Genomic DNA, 17,200 nt, shown 5'->3' on the forward strand with positions numbered 1-17,200 from the left:
ATTTATTTACTCTAAAAACTGTTTCGTAATGTTGGTACGTGAGAAGTTACTAGTAGCCTGCAGTGAATTCACTTCGTGCTTCTGTCTCTTGTAGATCAAAATGTTCTTCGCTCGAGTCGTGTGTAGTAAAATGGCCGCTCGAGCAAAGTGAGTGTGACGTTTCGTGAGGTGATTGTATCGTTGTTTCATGTGGTTTCTACGAATATTCGTTCATGTGACATCGTGTTATTGTGCTTCCTGTGTTTGTCCGCAGGTCCGCCAAGAAAATCCAACTATTCGATAAGGTGAGTACCGTAATTTGGACATATTCGCGCGCAGGATAAAATTCTTGTGATGCTGTTACACGTTAAAACGTTTTCATTTTCTAACACGGTCCTTTTTCATTGAAAACACGCTGAAATAACAGAAAACTGATTCTTCGGTTACACAAAAATAATCGTATTTTAAATCGTACGAACGATTAACACTGTTTGAGGATTCTATTCGGAGTTGTTACTCTCTCTTTCGAGTTAAAAGTGGGCGTTATTTAAATGACACACGCAACACGGATTCCAAATGTACCGAATGACAGAGAAATAACGAGTTTCACTTTGTTTTCCAATATTTCCCAACTATTCGGTGACAATATTGAATTTCACGTTTCACCACGTCGAATTCTGCAAAAAAATATCACATGTATGCAACGAACCTATCCTCTCGGTACACGATGAATTTTCGAGGTTACGCGACGTCCATGAACTGTCTCTTAATTTTCATTCTCGGAATTTCATATAATTGTATTCCGTTCGAATGAGGGAAAATCGATTTATTTTTTTCGTTTCTATTGTTATTCCTCAGTTATCAAAATTGATATCCTTCCGTGTTAACAAGTTATGCAACGTGTACACATGTTGATCGTTGATTATTGCGGATCGCGGCAGTACCGCGGATTTAACATTACAATCAAACTCTGTTTCGCTATTACATTTATGTAACGCATTTCATTATAATTGTGAGAGTAATAATTACTATCATTAAAACGATTTTTCATAGTTTTTTTTTAAACTATGTGTCAATGCTTATATTGCGTGTTAAATAAGTAACTACTATAATACAGTACTAGTGATACGTAGAAACAGATTATTACAACCATACATTCGAATTACGAAGAAAGATAGCAAAATATTTGGTACATTCGTGACAGTATGGTATTAGCGAGTGAATAATGAAGACGCGTCGAAACACACGTGTCCTTTGTATTTCAATTTTCCCGCCACGGTTTTTGCATCCTTGAGGACTGCTCTTTTTCTCTTCCGCCTCTACATGTTACATATTTTCTGTTCTACACAGAGAGAGGTTTTCGTGTGTAGAATTAATATGCTTCCGAGCCGAGCGAACCAGCTCATGCGAATTCGAGCAATTAGCAATTGGCTAATTACACGGTTAACGAACGGTACACACGGCATCCGTCGAATAATTCAGTCACAATGCTTAATTGTACGCTGTAAATGGGCCGCTTCTTCCTTCTGGATCTTTTTCACGGATCTATCGCCGCGATGAAAAATGTGACCAGCTGTTTGTTGTGTTTTCCCGTTTGGACGTACCGATTCTCTTACGAGCATGTTTTTTACCTAATTAATTCAACCTTAAAGCAGAGTGAGAGGGATCGACCGCAACCTTGCGCTGAATGTTACAAGACGCTTGCGCCGAATGATCAAACGTTACCGGCTGCATTCTTACGAAACAGAAATTATTTAATGATACAATTTCTACAAAAATTATCTAACAGTATTACGTCACGTTAATTTAACGAGTGCTTCAATTTCTTTGTTCGTTTATGATCAATAGGATCATTCACTTTTAATTGCTGTTGGAATGTTATTCATTATTCACCTCCCTCCTATAATGAAGCATTCTTGTGAAACGCGTTGAAAATAAACGCGAATTTAATTCATCGACTTCATTCTGTTTCCTGAACTGTGAATGAAAACATTTATTATTTATAAGATTGTTGCCACGTTTTAATGAATGAATCGTCTTAAATGTATTTGGTATTATTTTAAATATTATATTGATATTATGATAAATTTGTTGTATCGCACCTTTTATGACCACGTGCTATATTGCAATTTATTATATTACCACAATCACACGTTGTATATTATATGCCATCATGCGTTATTATGAGTTATATCATTATGCTGCACATTGTCATTTGTTACATCGCTACCGTCTCGCGTTATGTGGCTATATATCGTCTCGCGTTATATGGCATTTTGAACTTAGCGGTCAATCTAATACAATAAATAAAGTATTTGTATTGCTGGTGGATAACTTATCCACGTGGGACACAAGAATGTTCTTTTCAATTCGCACCTTCACCGCATAAAAGATATAAAAAACGAGTTGTTGCTCATTGTTTGTCTGAAAGGCAGCGGCTATTTTCGCTTTGTTCGGTATTTTAATTAGCAATTGACCGTCTCGGTGAAACGCCCGGTCTTGTCTATAGTTAGTCTCATTAAATTCGTTACGACACTCCCGTACTCCCATCCTTTTTCGCTGCGTTTAAAAACGCATTAGCGACTGCTCTTTTTTCGGAATTTTCAGCCAGAAATTTCACCAGCTTTGGAGCGAATCCAAGCATATCGTCCGCAGGGATTCGCCGAGGTAAAACTTGAAAAATTCTACTCTGCTCGATATCCTTCGGGCAGTTAAATAGTTTTAATTTACTGTTTCAATTAAATTAATGTGTAATCGGAAATTCATTTTTGTTTTTTCAGAGGGGCATGTATCTGAAGGATGGACAATCAATTTGAAATATAGGTAAGTTTTATTGCGACATTAAGTTTTATTGTATCGTTAAGTTAGCGATCGACTAATGTGCAGTAGACTCGCGTGCACGTAATTTAATCTTAACGAATAATTTGACGAGATGAGTGATGAAGGTTGAAGACTTCCTATTAACATATTTCCTTAAACAAACTTCATTTTTCACACTTTCCGGGTTTCACTCAGCTGGGTGAAGCAGATCATGAAAGTCAATTAAGATGAATTACCGCCATTGTGAAAATACGTACTCCTATTACGTGTTTATCAATGCAATCACTCTTTTCTTTATTTCGTACTAAACTACTTTGATTGCAAGATATAGAAGGAAGTTCACAAAAATTTCTCATGAAACCCGACAAAAACTCTTCCGCGTTAAAAAACTGCGGAATACAATTACGTGTACGGTAGAACGGTTGAATTGATAATTGCAAGTTGATTTTCTTCGAGGTGTTCCGAATTTCTCCCATTATGATAATGGCATCGCTATCGCACAGTCGATCAAGAATCAAGAAAATTTTCATCACCGTAATATTGCATCCTTCGTACCGTACTTGTCGACCAATTAAATTTTTTATCCGCCTCCGTGATCCCGGCTCGTCGTTATCGCGAAGCTTTGCGCATTTTAATGTCGAGCTTCTCATTAGTAAGATCTTGAAGGGTGCTGTGTCTCGTCTCGGCACGAAATGCATTACCAAGCTACAGTCTCTATTAAAAAAAAAAGATTTCTCTATGATATAACCCTTCGTAGATGCACGATTTCACCTTGTGCCTATATAGGAACGGTATCATTAAATTCAATAGGTTAACCATTCAAAAATATAAGATTGCATTTGGGTATACAGAGAGTATTTAGAGATTTAGAATTATATAAGATTAGTATTTAGTATTTAGGGATTTAGAAAGCTAAGTTAAACTTAGTTATCTGGGAAAACTAAGGATTTGTGGATATTTGGATTTTGTGCTGCATCCTAGGAATATTTGTGTTCAGCAACGCAGAGATCTAGGGATATTTAGATATAGTGATATTTGGATCTAGGGACATTTGGGTACGACGAAGTGGCTCTAGGGATATTTACATCACGTAATATTGGTCTCTGGGGATATTGGAGCATGCCAATGTTAAAATGTAGGCATATTTGAATCAAAGGGCGGCATTTAGGGATATTTGGAGCAGAGAACGTTGGAACCTACGGATATTTGGGGTAGAGTGTTAAGACCTAGGGATATTTGAGTTTAGGAACATGGGATCTAGGGATATTTGAGTTCAGAGCGCGGGATCTAGGGATATTTGAATTTAAGAACGCGGGGATCCAGGGATGTTTCGTATTTGCTATATTGGGGTCTAGGGATATTTGAAACTGATAATTTAAGATCTAGGCTAATTTAGGGTATTTAGACTTGGTAATATTGGGGTGTGGGGATATCGGTTTTATAATATTTACATCTAGGAACATTTGGGTTCAATAATATTGAGATCCAGTGATATAGAGTCTAAGATATTTGAATCTAGGGATATTTGGATTTGGTCATATTGGAGTACAATAATATTTGGGTATAGTAATTAGGGATTGAGAGATATTGGGTTCTGGGATATTTAAATCTAGAGATATTTATGTCTATGAGATAATGATCTGATGATATGCAAATCTTAGAGTTTGATGATCTCAAGATATAGGAATGTAGAGTTATGGGAATATAAAAATATCGAGATACAGGAATATTGCGATCTAGAAGATTAGAACTACACGTTTCGATGTTGACATATTAAGTCTACACTAAATATTCGATATAAGTGAATCTCTCAGATATGAACTTTCGTTCATATCGTATAGATCCTACATTAATTGACGTTTTACCGAATGTAAAAAAGTATAGTAACCAAAACAATCCGCTGTGCGCTTATATCGTATATATAATTTTCACTTATATCAAATCATTGCAGTAATAATTTTCTTCGCGTTCTCAAATGAATTCGTCATCTTCAAAGATTAAGGTTTCGCACGCATTAAACCAACGAGAGCACTTGCAGATTTGCAAGTTCCTGTTATATCGCCATTTAGTTACGCAAGATTGATACCCTGCACGATCGCAGTTCCGCGCGATCTTCACGGCCATTAGGAAACGTACTGCGAAATCGTCGATATTAATGACTTCCGGAGTTTCCAGAAATTGCTCCCTTAAAATACACAATAATTACTCGACGGAACAAGGGGCGCGTTCATAAACTATATGTGTCTGCGCCGCGTTGCAGCTTCGTGATATTGCTCGTTCCTCATCGACGGTCCGCGTCACAATGAACCTTTCTTTCCTTTCCCGCTTCATTTTTTTCCCCACCTTTCTTCACGGAAATGAAAGGCAGCTTGATTAATCTTCGAACTTTTGCGCGTCACGCGGCGGTGTAAGACATTTTTCTGGGTCACGTCATACTTTCTTCGGGAGCTGCGCCCAACTTTTCGTCTTCGATACCGATTCCGCTGTCTTCACGTGTGAATCGTGTTACGTCGAGCACAATCGCGTGTATAATTAGATCGCATGTATATAATTAGAAACTTCTAAATGGCGGTAATTAAAATGTTCACGGTAACTCTGAGGTGGACTATAGTTACAGAAGGTCACTGTTATATATGGTCTCAAATGCGTCATGTAGGCTCATATGTGCAATCGAATGCAATTCTTTTATTTGTTATTCCAAATTATTACTGTAATTTTGGGGGAAGTTTACTACAGTTAGGGTTACTGTTTTATTACTCTGTTACTATTTTATTACTTCACTATTTCACACTTCATTTATATTGATACACTGTTCTTTCACTATATTACAATTTTGCTATTCAATATGGTACTATGCAGATATGGTACTATGTAGCTATTCTAATATTTTGCTAATAGTCTACTGTACACATATGCTCTATTGTTTCACATGTTTTATTATTCCAATACTATGCTAGTATCTCGTTATTTCACTGTAAAATTATACTACTATATCACTAATGTTCCACTGTCTCACTGTTTTACTATACAATTATATTATTATATGACTATTATATTTTTTCACTGTTTTATTATACTGCTGTATCAGTATTTTTGTTCTTCCCTGTATTAACCAAGTTATACCAACTGCAAGTTTCATATGCATTCTATGTTTGCAATTAACCTATGATCATCGTCTAAAGCTAAATCATTATGGACGGTAATGTTTCCTCCTTAAAAATGAAAATCCTATATAATATTATTGTTTTCTTAGCATAAGGTAGTATTCATAGAAAGTTCAGATTTAATAGTAGCACTAGGATATTCTGTATAGAGGTACTTTATTAATGTCTGCATTTTGTACTATTTATTTTTCTACTTCAATCCCAACTTCAGAGTAAACATGCATATACATTTCTATTTCGTTTGACTCGTTTTCTAGGTACTATTTTGAGCACTACTCTTAATGTACTCACATATGTATTTGTATCATAATAAATTCGTTAAAGAGTACGACATAGTAAAAGAAAGTAAAGATAGTTGTTCGACGAGTATTACACCAAAGTATCGATTTTTGAAGAAATGTTACATGACACATTTATCCACTCGTGTCTTCATTAACGTATGTCGTGCTCAGGCCGTATTTCCAGCGGTAACGATCAAGTGGGTCTCGCGAGGAGCATCCGAATGGAAAATCGGATCGCTCAAAGAAGAGTGTTTCCACGAGGGTCAATTCGACGGTAAATTATTCAGCAGCGGCGATGCAGCGTGATTTAGCGCCGACCAAAAGAGGGTTGATCGTGACGAGACGATAGAGACGAAATTCTCGAGCGACGTGTTCCCTTTTTTCCTCGTAATTTATGCAAAGTTTATTCGCACCGACGTCTCGTAACCGAGCACTATTAATAATCATGGCACGCGAGGACAGAAGCAACCGGGTGAGAAAAAAGATAAAAAAGAACAGTCGAAGAGGCAAACGACAGAAGGGAGCAAACGGCATACCCGACAGATTTGTTCGACATGTATATGAACACGTATGTGTGCGTGTGTTTCTCTTTAACAGTACACGTTACTGTACCGTGACCCACCGTTTTCCATCTGGCGTCACTCGTCGCAGCCTGTGCACGCGTTTACGATTTCTTACCACGAGGAACGGTCCAACTTTTTCCTCGGGAAGTGTAACGATATCGCGGGAAGAATGGGGAGAGCGAACCGGCACGAGCATCCTTCAACCGTCGAATGAGTAGCGGCGAGGAAACGCGATGAATATGGAAATCTGGAAAATTCAACGCCTCCGTCGTGACCTGATTCGCTATGTATGGTACGGTGTCAGAAACGAATTAGCATGGTTCATCCGCGTGCTAGAAAACGCTGATGAACGTTAGAGATGAAAAGAAGACACGAGTGGAGCATGGAGGAGCCTAACGCTATTTTCATACACTAACTTCTGCAGAAAGCATTTACTTTATTTTGTGAACGTTACTTTCAACTTTGATATTGATAGGTATTGGTATTTTCTACATTTGGAAATTTGGGGAATTTGGGGAATTTGGAGAATTTGGGAAATTTAGGGAATTTGGGGACTTTTGAGAATTTGGGGAATTTGGGGGATTAGGGGAATTGGGAGAATTAGGGGGACTTTGGATTTGAGAATTGGGGACTTTGGAAAAATTGGAAATTGGGAATTTGGCAACTTTGGGGAATTAGGAGAATTTGGAAATTTGAAATTTTGGGACTTTGGAAAATTTGGGGATTTTGAGAAATTTGGGGAATTAGGGGAACTTGGAGATTTGAGAATTGGAGACTTTGGAAAATTTGGAGAATTTGAGACATTTGGGGAATTAGAGGAATTTGGAGATTTGAGAATTGGAGACTTTGGAAAATTTGGAAATTTAGGAATTTGGAAATTTGGGAAATTTGGGAAATTTGAAACATTTGGGGAATTAGGGGAACTCGGAGGTTTGAGAATTGGGAACCTTGGAAAATTTGGAAACAGCATTTTGGAAATTTGGAAATATGCCAAGCTCACTAAAAATTATAAACCATCTCAACATAAACCCGTTGATTAATTAGATAACCATCTTACTGCGCATTAAACAAAATAACTGATAAGACAATTTTAAGATAAACAGCCATTTACAAAATTTTACACAGTCACCTCCAAATTCTACCCATCCAACTGACATATCAAAAATATTATTCTACAACACTTTTATGTCATCAAATTCTACATCCACAAATCGGTTTCATATACAACCCAACAGAAACATAATCGATTAAAGCTTCTCCCCACGAAAACGACAGTAAAAGAATTCTTCGAATGAAGGAATCGGTTGCAGTCGCCATGCAAGATTCTATAGAAAGAGCTTCACATCGATGATTTAGCAGAATTTGCTCTGCGTTAATAAACCACGCTTCTGTCGGATGCAACGGTATTTTTGATCTCGATTACTATAATTAAGACATGTTTCGCCGTGGTATCGCGAGCCAATAATAACTTTTAATTAGGTTTAATTATGGATTCAATTAGGCAGTGAATTTTGTGGCAACTTTGTCCGGTTAAAGATTGAAGAAGACGCGTCGGGCTTAACCCTCGACGAACGAGATAATTTTGGAACGCGAATGCCGCTGCGAATCAGTTTATAAGAGGAATGTATGACACTCGGTGCACTGATTTTATTCGAATTTAGCACGATTGTAAGAGACGCTAAATCACTGGCAATTTTGCAGATTTACTTTTCTGATGTGATGAAGGAATTTAGGATGAATGCTTTTATTTGTTTTTGTACGATAAAGTAGGATGAAAAGAAATTTGAAATGAATTTATGTAAGTGGTGAGTAGTTTCAAAATTTCAAATTTTGGGGGAATATGCGATATTAGATTAATAGGTTTTGAAATTGAGAAGTTGGGGATTTGATAATTTGAGAAATTTGGAGATTTGGGGGAATTTTGAGAACTTGGAGATTTGAGAATTGGGACTTTGGAAAATTTGGGGGCTTTTGAGAATTTGGGGAATTTGGAGAATTTGGAGAATTTGGGAAATTTTGAGAATTTTGAGAATTTGGGAAATTTGGGGGATTAGGGGAATTTGGGAAATTTGGGGAATTAGGGAATTTGGGGAATTTGGAGATTTGAGAATTGGGGAGCTTGGAGATTTAGAAAATTTGGGGAATTTGGAGATTTGAGAATTGGGGAGCTGGGAGATTTGGGGAATTTGAGGAATTTGGGGATTTGAGGATTGGGGAGCTTGGAGATTTGGGGAATTTGGAGATTTGAGAATTGGGGAGCTGGGAGATTTGGGGAATTTGAGGAATTTGGGGATTTGAGGATTGGGGAGCTTGGAGATTTGGGGAATTTGAGGAATTTGGAGATTTGAGAATTGGGGAGTTTGGAAATTTGAAGATTTGAGGATTGGGGACTTTGGAAATTTGGGGAATTAGGGTAATTAAAAGAACCTAGAAATTTGAGAATTGGATACTTTGGAAAATTTGGAAATTAAGGAATTTGGGGAATTAGGGGAACTTGGAAATTTGAGAATTAGTAACTTTAGAAAATTTTAGAAAGCCAAAGTTCGAGAATTTGTAATTTGTAAAGTTTGGAAGTTTGGAAATTTTGGACTTCCTAAAATTTGGTAATTTATAAATTTAGAACCTTGCAAAATTTGTAACATATCAGAATTTAAAAACTAGATAAAACTGAGGAAATCTGAATGTATTAAAAATGCAGTATTCGTGTAGAGTATTTATCAATTAATGCTTAAATTTAATTAAACGCTAAAAAAGACTTCCATTTGTGATCATGGTTGAAAGGTTAACTTCCACTTGCCTTCGCCATCGGAACGCAAGGTAAGTGGCTAAGTCATCCATGCGTGTATTTTACGTCCCCAAATTTCCGCTTGCTTCCATTAATTATCATGTCTAACAAGGAACAGCTGGTCTTCCCTCGTGAAGTACGTCGTGAGAAATTCATCAGGGTTTCGGTAATTTTTGTTCGAATTTGCATGAACAGTGCTTTCTTTTCTCACGAAGGGCATCCAATTGTGAGAACACAATTTTCGAACAGACTTCAAATACTCGTATGCGGTTATTCGAGGTAGAAATTTGAAAATTTTCTCAAAGAAGTTCCTTATTGTATCGTTGAATTGGAATATGGGCAACAAAAAACTTCGTGACCCAGTTTCACGGTTGTCAACTTCAAACTTTGTATCTTGTTAGAAGGGTCTGAACATTTTTCCGAGCTTTCAGCTGCTTTCAAAAGGACTGTTCGTTATTTTATACGAAAGGATTCTAGACGTTTGGAGGATATTTTTGCTTTTATGCTGTCAGGAAAGGAGCTTCTGAAATTTGACATTTATCCAAATCTTCGTAATGGTGTTTTCGATCGTTGAAAGGATTGGAACAGGGCGTGGCAATAAAATGTATTATTAAATCAATTTAATAGATAACAGAGGTTAAGTGATATGTTAGCTATTTCAAAATCATGAGTGTTCAAAATGACTGTTATCTTCTAGTACGCAGTCATAGGTATATATTTGTAGCAGAAAAGTGTCGAGGTTCTATGAAAAATCCTTTTAAAAAAATCCTTTTCTATGAATAGACTAAACGAACGAAAACTTCATTCGTTGCTTCCTTGAAAATGATACATCGTCGATGCATATATGTATGTACACGTACGCATATCGTGTAACGTTATCAATGTATTATTGTTCCCAAGATAACGTTATCAACTTCCGAGCAGTTGCACATCTTCGATTACTAACGTTTTATTTTAATGTACTCTGCATATGCTTAATTAATTTCACAGATATTTACCGAACACACACGAGTAACGCATGGCTCAATCCTTGATAGATATCCCACATTGAAGCACTTTGCTCTAGCCTTCGCTAATGAATGCTCTCTTTATAAGCGCCAACCTCGAGGCATCCTTTTGGAGATCTATCTCTCAAGATCAGTATTTTTTTCCTTTTTTACTGCTGCCTCAATAAAGAGCCTATGGAAATTTCATCGTGGATAAGGTCGTTACGAATCGATTACACGTTCCTGTTCTTCATAAAGGTGCTTTTCACTTAACACGCTCGTTCTTATCACGAAAATTGTGTACAGTATGGTACACAATGTATGATATCTAATCATCGATTATTAACATCTTACCTGTTATGAATGTGATCTGTAATCGTTATCAGAATTTAATGTATACTGTTATATTACCGGTGACTTGACTGTAGAAGAGAACAGATTTAGAAATTGGCTATATAAGGAGAGATATACTGCGAGGTAATGTTGCGCACGGCGATATAACGTGAGACAATGTTTTGCATTGCGATATAACGCGGGTTTATATGCTGTGGCGATATAATGCGAGATAATATTCTGCGCGACAATATAACTCGAGTTAATGTGTTGCGTGGCGCTATAACGCGAGGTAACATATTGCGTGGTGATGTAACGCGAGGTAACATATTGTGTTGAACAATTTCCAAAATGTTCAACATAAGAACTTCAAAATGTTCAAATTTAAAAATTTAGAAATTACATATTCACAAATTTTCAAGTTTGAAAATTTTACGTTCTCAAATTGTCCGAATACTTATCTCTGCAGCATTCTTATGTCGATAATTCGAAAGTCGTGTTATTTGGGTTGTGTCACGTTCGAAATACGTGTGCGGTATGTATCGTACAGATAGGGAACAATCGACGAGAATGTTTGCTCAAGTTTTTTTTTTAATTCGAGAAACGGTATAACGAATCGCGATGGTAAATTCGTACTTATGTAATGACGATTTTCGTATCAGTATGTCCGGTATACATTTTAGCGTGACATAACGCACTCGTCATAGACACCGACCAAGGATAAACTCCGCTTGAATTATTCAATATTTTTGCTCTTGCGACGGATTTGTTTCTTAAGCGCTTCTGATTATGCGCGCTGAAATCCAGATAGTCGTGAAAACATTATTCTCTTTTACAACTTGTCATAAAATCCACGATAAGCCCGAGATTTGTATGTTGCACAAACAAGACGACGTGTTCGAATAAATGAGACGAATATTTTTTATGCTTTAACTTCTACGAATTATTTGTTATTGTTTACACGAATCTACCGTTGGACTAACGTTACAGTATTTCTCAAAGTGTCACGGAGAGTTTTGGTTACAGAACAGAGCTTATGGAAAATGGTAATTTAAACCTCGTTATGCTTTGCAAGCGTATCGTGATCACGTTGTCTGATATCTGCAATGCTTAAACGGCGCATTTGGTTCGCGAGACGTTCTAGAAACACATCACTTTTTATACTGTTACTTGCTGGGTCGATTTTTATTACGATATATACGCCAGAGGAAGGTAATTCCCTCAACAGGCTATCCTGACTGCTTGAACGCTGATTCACCGTGTTTACGATGTAAATGAATCTTTTTTTGTAAGAGAATCAGTGTTTTTCTACGATGAGTTTAAAGTCGCTGTTCAATTCACTTCTTTCAGGGAGTAAATTTTTCAATTTTTCAATTTTTAGATTCCTAATTTCTAATATATGCTACAATAAATAATTGTGGTATTTTGTAATTAATTAAACATAACTTTGCGATCCGTTTTTAAGCATCAGTCGCACGGTACTCAACGCGTTAATGGGTTAAGGCGATTCTCGGTCGCTCGGTTTCATCCAGCAAGTACATACGTTCGTTTCGTTTCCCGGTCGTTTCTAAAATACACACCAAGAGTGATTCACGTTTCACGCATGTCCGTCGTCTATGGGTGTCTAGCGCATTATAATGCGGACGGTACATGAGCGGATAGCGTGCGCGTTGGAACAATGGCCACTTAAACTAACCGGCTGATTAAATGCTCACCTCGGTCGTCGCGGATGCACGATTAAATATGGTACGCACCGTGCGCACGTTTCGCTTGATCAGTTTTAACCCATTGCCTTGTGACATCCAGTCATACCTGTGGCGTAGGTTACGGTCTAAATGTGACGAGTGCGAGTCACACTTTCGTTGTGGGTAGTAGAATGCCCATTATTAACTTGCTATATAAGGTCTCTTCTTTATTAAATACAACAGATAAACGTTTTCAATGTACGATAGATGGAAGCGTTGATATGTACATTGATCATTGAGATCATAGGAGGCGCTTCATATTTGTACAATTGGATAATGTTAGTAGATAGTGGACCAATGGTAGGCGTTATGCTAATGATATAAATTTGTACGCTAATATAAAATTGAATACTGTTGTAATGCGTATCAATTTAATAAGATAAAGCTGTATTTGGTATACTCGCGTTATATTGCCATTCTTACGCAGACTTTTATACAAATAATTGCTCATATAGTTATACGTTATATTGTCATAAGTTGTGGCAGTACAATATTATAATGTGAGTTTTTATATTTTCATAAGTTACATGGTCTCTCTCTATTTTGCCATGCATTCTATGGCCGTGCTTTATATTGCCACGTGCTGAAATTTCCACATACCAGACTTTTACCCTCTGGATTATAAATTGAATCAATGTACGTTATAAAGCTGCGTTTCAAATTACAGTGTGCTATATCGCCTCGGATTATATCGCCGCGCACTAATTTTCTGCGTGTCGAATCATAGCATGTTATGTCATCGTGTACCATATCAGCTAGTGCTATAACGCTGCTCTTCAAATTACAATTTGTTATATTGCCGCGCACCATATCACCGCGTACGAATTTTCTACGTGTCAAATCGCAATTAGTAACATCTGAATCGATGTAATCAGTGCACGTCAGCAGGCTACATGTTATATCACCGCGTGCTATATCGCTGCACGCTATATTACCGCGTATAATATCATATACTGCATAAAGTTACATGTTATACTAAATGCTGCACCAATGGCAATATAACGCGAGCATACTGTTTATCGAACTTACATTTGCAGATCAATCTTAAAAAGATAAGACAACATCTAGAATCCTTAATAAGAACATACCCGACATCAACACGATAAAGGAAAAGTAGGCAAAATGTAACGTTATCGGCTAACTACCGGACAGAGAATCACTTTATTTAGCCCGGCGAAGATAATTTTCGTAATTGAAAAGAAACTTATCAAGAGAACGTTCCATTGATGTTCGTTGCGGTTCGTTCGCTGAGTCCGCGCTTTAGATATCTGGTTTCTCGAGTAACAAACCATAAAGATTCGCTTCATCGTGGGGGACTTGGTCGGTTCGAGAGCATGTGGTTCCAGAGTTGATTTTGTCTTTGAGATACACGATAGCCGTGCCTTCTCTTTTTCGCTTCGTCTTGCGTATCGGTTAACGATACATCGCGTTTCATGTTAATACAGATCGCGCTCTAGCCGATCCTCTACTATAGGACGTAACAGTGTCACGTTTGATTAACGTTCTACAGAGGTGCTTGAGCGAATATTTTATGCAAATGCCTCTGGGAAGCGAAGATTCGTTTAACGTTTCCTGCCGCCCCGATCTTTCGTCCGGGAAACAATGCGTGAGAATGAGAGTAGACCGAGTCAGGTTCGTCTTTCCTGCAAGATTTAAGGCTTGAAAAGGTAATTTATTACTTTGAGAAAGGCTGTAATCAAATTCAACTTAGCAAACTTTTATTTGGTTTGATCGAACTTTTGATTAAGAAATGAAACTTCGTACGGTGCAATTTATTCCTGGTATCATCAACATTATTCAATGGTATTAGATTACTGTTTCAGCTATTTATTGTGTCAGATTCAATTTTCCAGTCGATCTAATTTATCTACCGATCTATCAAACTTTCTACTAACACTTTAAGCATTTAAGTATAATATTACATTTAAAGGTTTCTATTTTTACCAGTACTTTCATTGTTTATTTACTTGAAAGTATTCAGTTTAATTCGCAGAGACATTTGCGTTAGGGTGGATTGATTTCAAATGAAACGTCGAAGCTAATGACCCTATAAATGAACACTATGTCCTTTTCTACGTACTGTCCTAGTCTAGTAGAATGAAACGTTTGTTCTCGTCTTTTTTCCTCGAACATGAAAGTAAAAAATAGAGGGAGGCAACGGTGAAATGAATTAATTGAAAGGTAGATGTTTGGCAGGCTGGTATCAAAGGGGCGACGTTTAAATGGATTTTGTTGTCATTTGCAGGTTCGCGAAAGGCCACTGCGGGAGTTGCGATGCCAACGTACCACAATGCGGGTGGCGGATACCCGAATGTGTCAGCGGCAGCGCGGCAAGCGAAGCTCGATGGCAATCAAAATCACCATACGATCCCCTCAAACGTAACGTCCCATCCCCTTATACAAAATAGCACGCAACACAACGTTCCTTCCAACTTGTCTGCAAGCAACATTCCGTCCCATCCAGTATCACCGACGATGACTACGCATTCGAACGTCACCTCTCCTAATATAACCAGTCACATGAACACCGGATCGCCGCCGGTAATCCTCACCTCGACCAACCTTGCGAATCCTAGCAATCCCGCTGCGTTATCGGTGAATCCGAGGCACGAGGTCAAACTGAACGCTATGCCGTACGTATCATCTCTTTGATCCAATGATAACACCCGTCACGAAATCACTGCTGGATCGACAGATTGCTGGATCGTATTGGTATCACCTGCAGAAGCACAAGGTCTTTGAAAACGACTGTTGCAGTGTTACACAGCTGTATCGGTGATTTGAACAGACTAGCAATGTTTGGGATTTGAAACAGTCTAAGACTCAAACTCTAAGACTCTTAAAATTCGAAGTACCCAATGCGAGTTGATCTCAAAGCTCTCTGTTGTCATCCTCTTCACAGTTGATACTCGATCCTCCAGTTATTTCGTGTTAGTGTTCATACGTTTGATTTTACCCAGACTCTTGATGAACTCAATTGTCCGATATTACAGATGGTTTCACGGGAAAATATCGAGGGAAACTGCTGAGAGATTGTTGCGACCGAGAGAAGACGGTCTGTTCCTAGTCCGTGAGTCGACCAACTTCCCTGGCGACTATACGCTGTGTGTGTGCTACCAGGGTCGCGTGCAGCATTATCGAGTGAAATATAAGAACAATCAGCTGACGATCGATGATGAGGAGTTCTTCGAGAACTTGGCCTTGTTGGTGGAGCATTACGAGCAAGACGCGGACGGTCTGTGCACGCAGCTGACCAAATCGTTGCCGAAACAAGGCAAACAGGACTTCTGTGTGGATCCGAAGGCGTTCATGGAGGCTGGCTGGGTGATACAGACTCACGAGTTAGAATTAAGAGAGTGTATTGGCAAGGGAGAATTCGGGGACGTGCTGTTAGGCGTGTACCGAGGCGAGAGGGTAGCCGTGAAGATGCTGAAGGACAACAGCGAGGCGGCGCAGAGGTTTCTTGCCGAGGCTAGTCTAATGACGTCGTTGATTCATGACAATCTGGTTAAGTTGCTCGGTCTCGTTTTCAATAATCAACACATGTACCTGGTTACCGAGTATATGAGCAAAGGATCCCTGGTGGATTACCTGAGATCGCGAGGGAGATTGCACGTTTCCAAAAAGGACCAGATCAACTTTGCGTAGTATGTGGATCTCACTTTTGTTGTTCTCTTCGTTTAATCGTTCAAGTCCCTGCGTAGCAATTGCTTTTGCATACTAATTTTTAGAGTTCGGAAAGAATTAAGCGACTATTTGGTAGAACACAGTAGTAACGCGGTTATCAGACATTACTCAAACATTTGTATTCAAATATTTAACGCAAACTAAAGCTGTCGTTAAATATACGTTTCCGCGTTGGTTTTTAGCGACACGTGCGCGGGCATGGCATATTTGGAATCCAGACACGTAGTGCATCGAGATCTGGCCGCAAGGAACGTCCTTGTCGCGGAGGATAACTCGGCGAAGGTGTCGGACTTCGGTTTGGCGAGGGACGAAAACTTTTCTCTCGAAGGTGGAAAATTGCCCATCAAATGGACTGCACCAGAGGCTTTAAAGCAGAATGTAATGCTACGAATAGCGATTGAGTCTACAAAAGTTTGCATAGTTTAACAATTTGGACCAAACATTTATTTATATTGCAAACCCGTATCACCAAACAGTGTCTTTCATAATCTGATATAATTCAAAATTATCCGAATAGTTGAACTAATTTAAACTCATTTTAACAACGTCCTTTCGTTCGTGTGTAAACGTAATTTGCACTTTCTTATTTTCAGAAGTTTTCAAATAAGTCTGATATGTGGAGTTTCGGGATACTTTTATGGGAAATCTACTCGTTCGGGCGTGTACCGTATCCACGAATTGTGAGTGTTAATTTACGTTTGTAATTACTATTTCTTTCTTAGTATTTGTTTTTATAATTTGAATGTGTTCATTCCAGCCATTAGCCGATGTTGTAAAGTGCGTGGAGAAAGGATACAAAATGGAACCACCAGATGGTTGTCCACACGAAGTTTACGATATTATGAGACAAGTACGTA

The 17,200-nt window shown here is 38.1% G+C and overlaps 1 protein-coding gene across 6 annotated transcripts in view; it reads left to right on the plus strand.

Annotated features, from left to right (window-relative positions):
* LOC100878664 (C-terminal Src kinase) overlaps positions 1-17,200 on the plus strand; it is a 20,377-nt gene continuing 3,177 nt past the window's right edge. Inside the window, exons 1-8 of one of the 6 annotated variants that reach the window (XM_012281698.2) lie at positions 4-284; positions 2,587-2,646; positions 2,760-2,802; positions 14,902-15,289; positions 15,650-16,303; positions 16,526-16,721; positions 16,937-17,023; positions 17,101-17,193. In XM_012281698.2, coding sequence (XP_012137088.1) covers positions 14,931-15,289; positions 15,650-16,303; positions 16,526-16,721; positions 16,937-17,023; positions 17,101-17,193 — 1,389 coding nt within the window. In that variant the 5' untranslated portion in view covers positions 4-284; positions 2,587-2,646; positions 2,760-2,802; positions 14,902-14,930. Of the gene's footprint in view, positions 285-2,586; positions 2,647-2,759; positions 2,803-11,932; positions 11,958-14,300; positions 14,324-14,901; positions 15,290-15,649; positions 16,304-16,525; positions 16,722-16,936; positions 17,024-17,100; positions 17,194-17,200 lie in introns of those variants that run through there. The other 5 variants (XM_012281697.2, XM_003701716.3, XM_076531873.1 and 2 more) reach the window with 5 other exon arrangements.

Source organism: Megachile rotundata, chromosome 5 (assembly GCF_050947335.1).
Source record: "Megachile rotundata isolate GNS110a chromosome 5, iyMegRotu1, whole genome shotgun sequence".
Taxonomy (NCBI): Eukaryota; Metazoa; Arthropoda; class Insecta; order Hymenoptera; family Megachilidae; genus Megachile; species Megachile rotundata.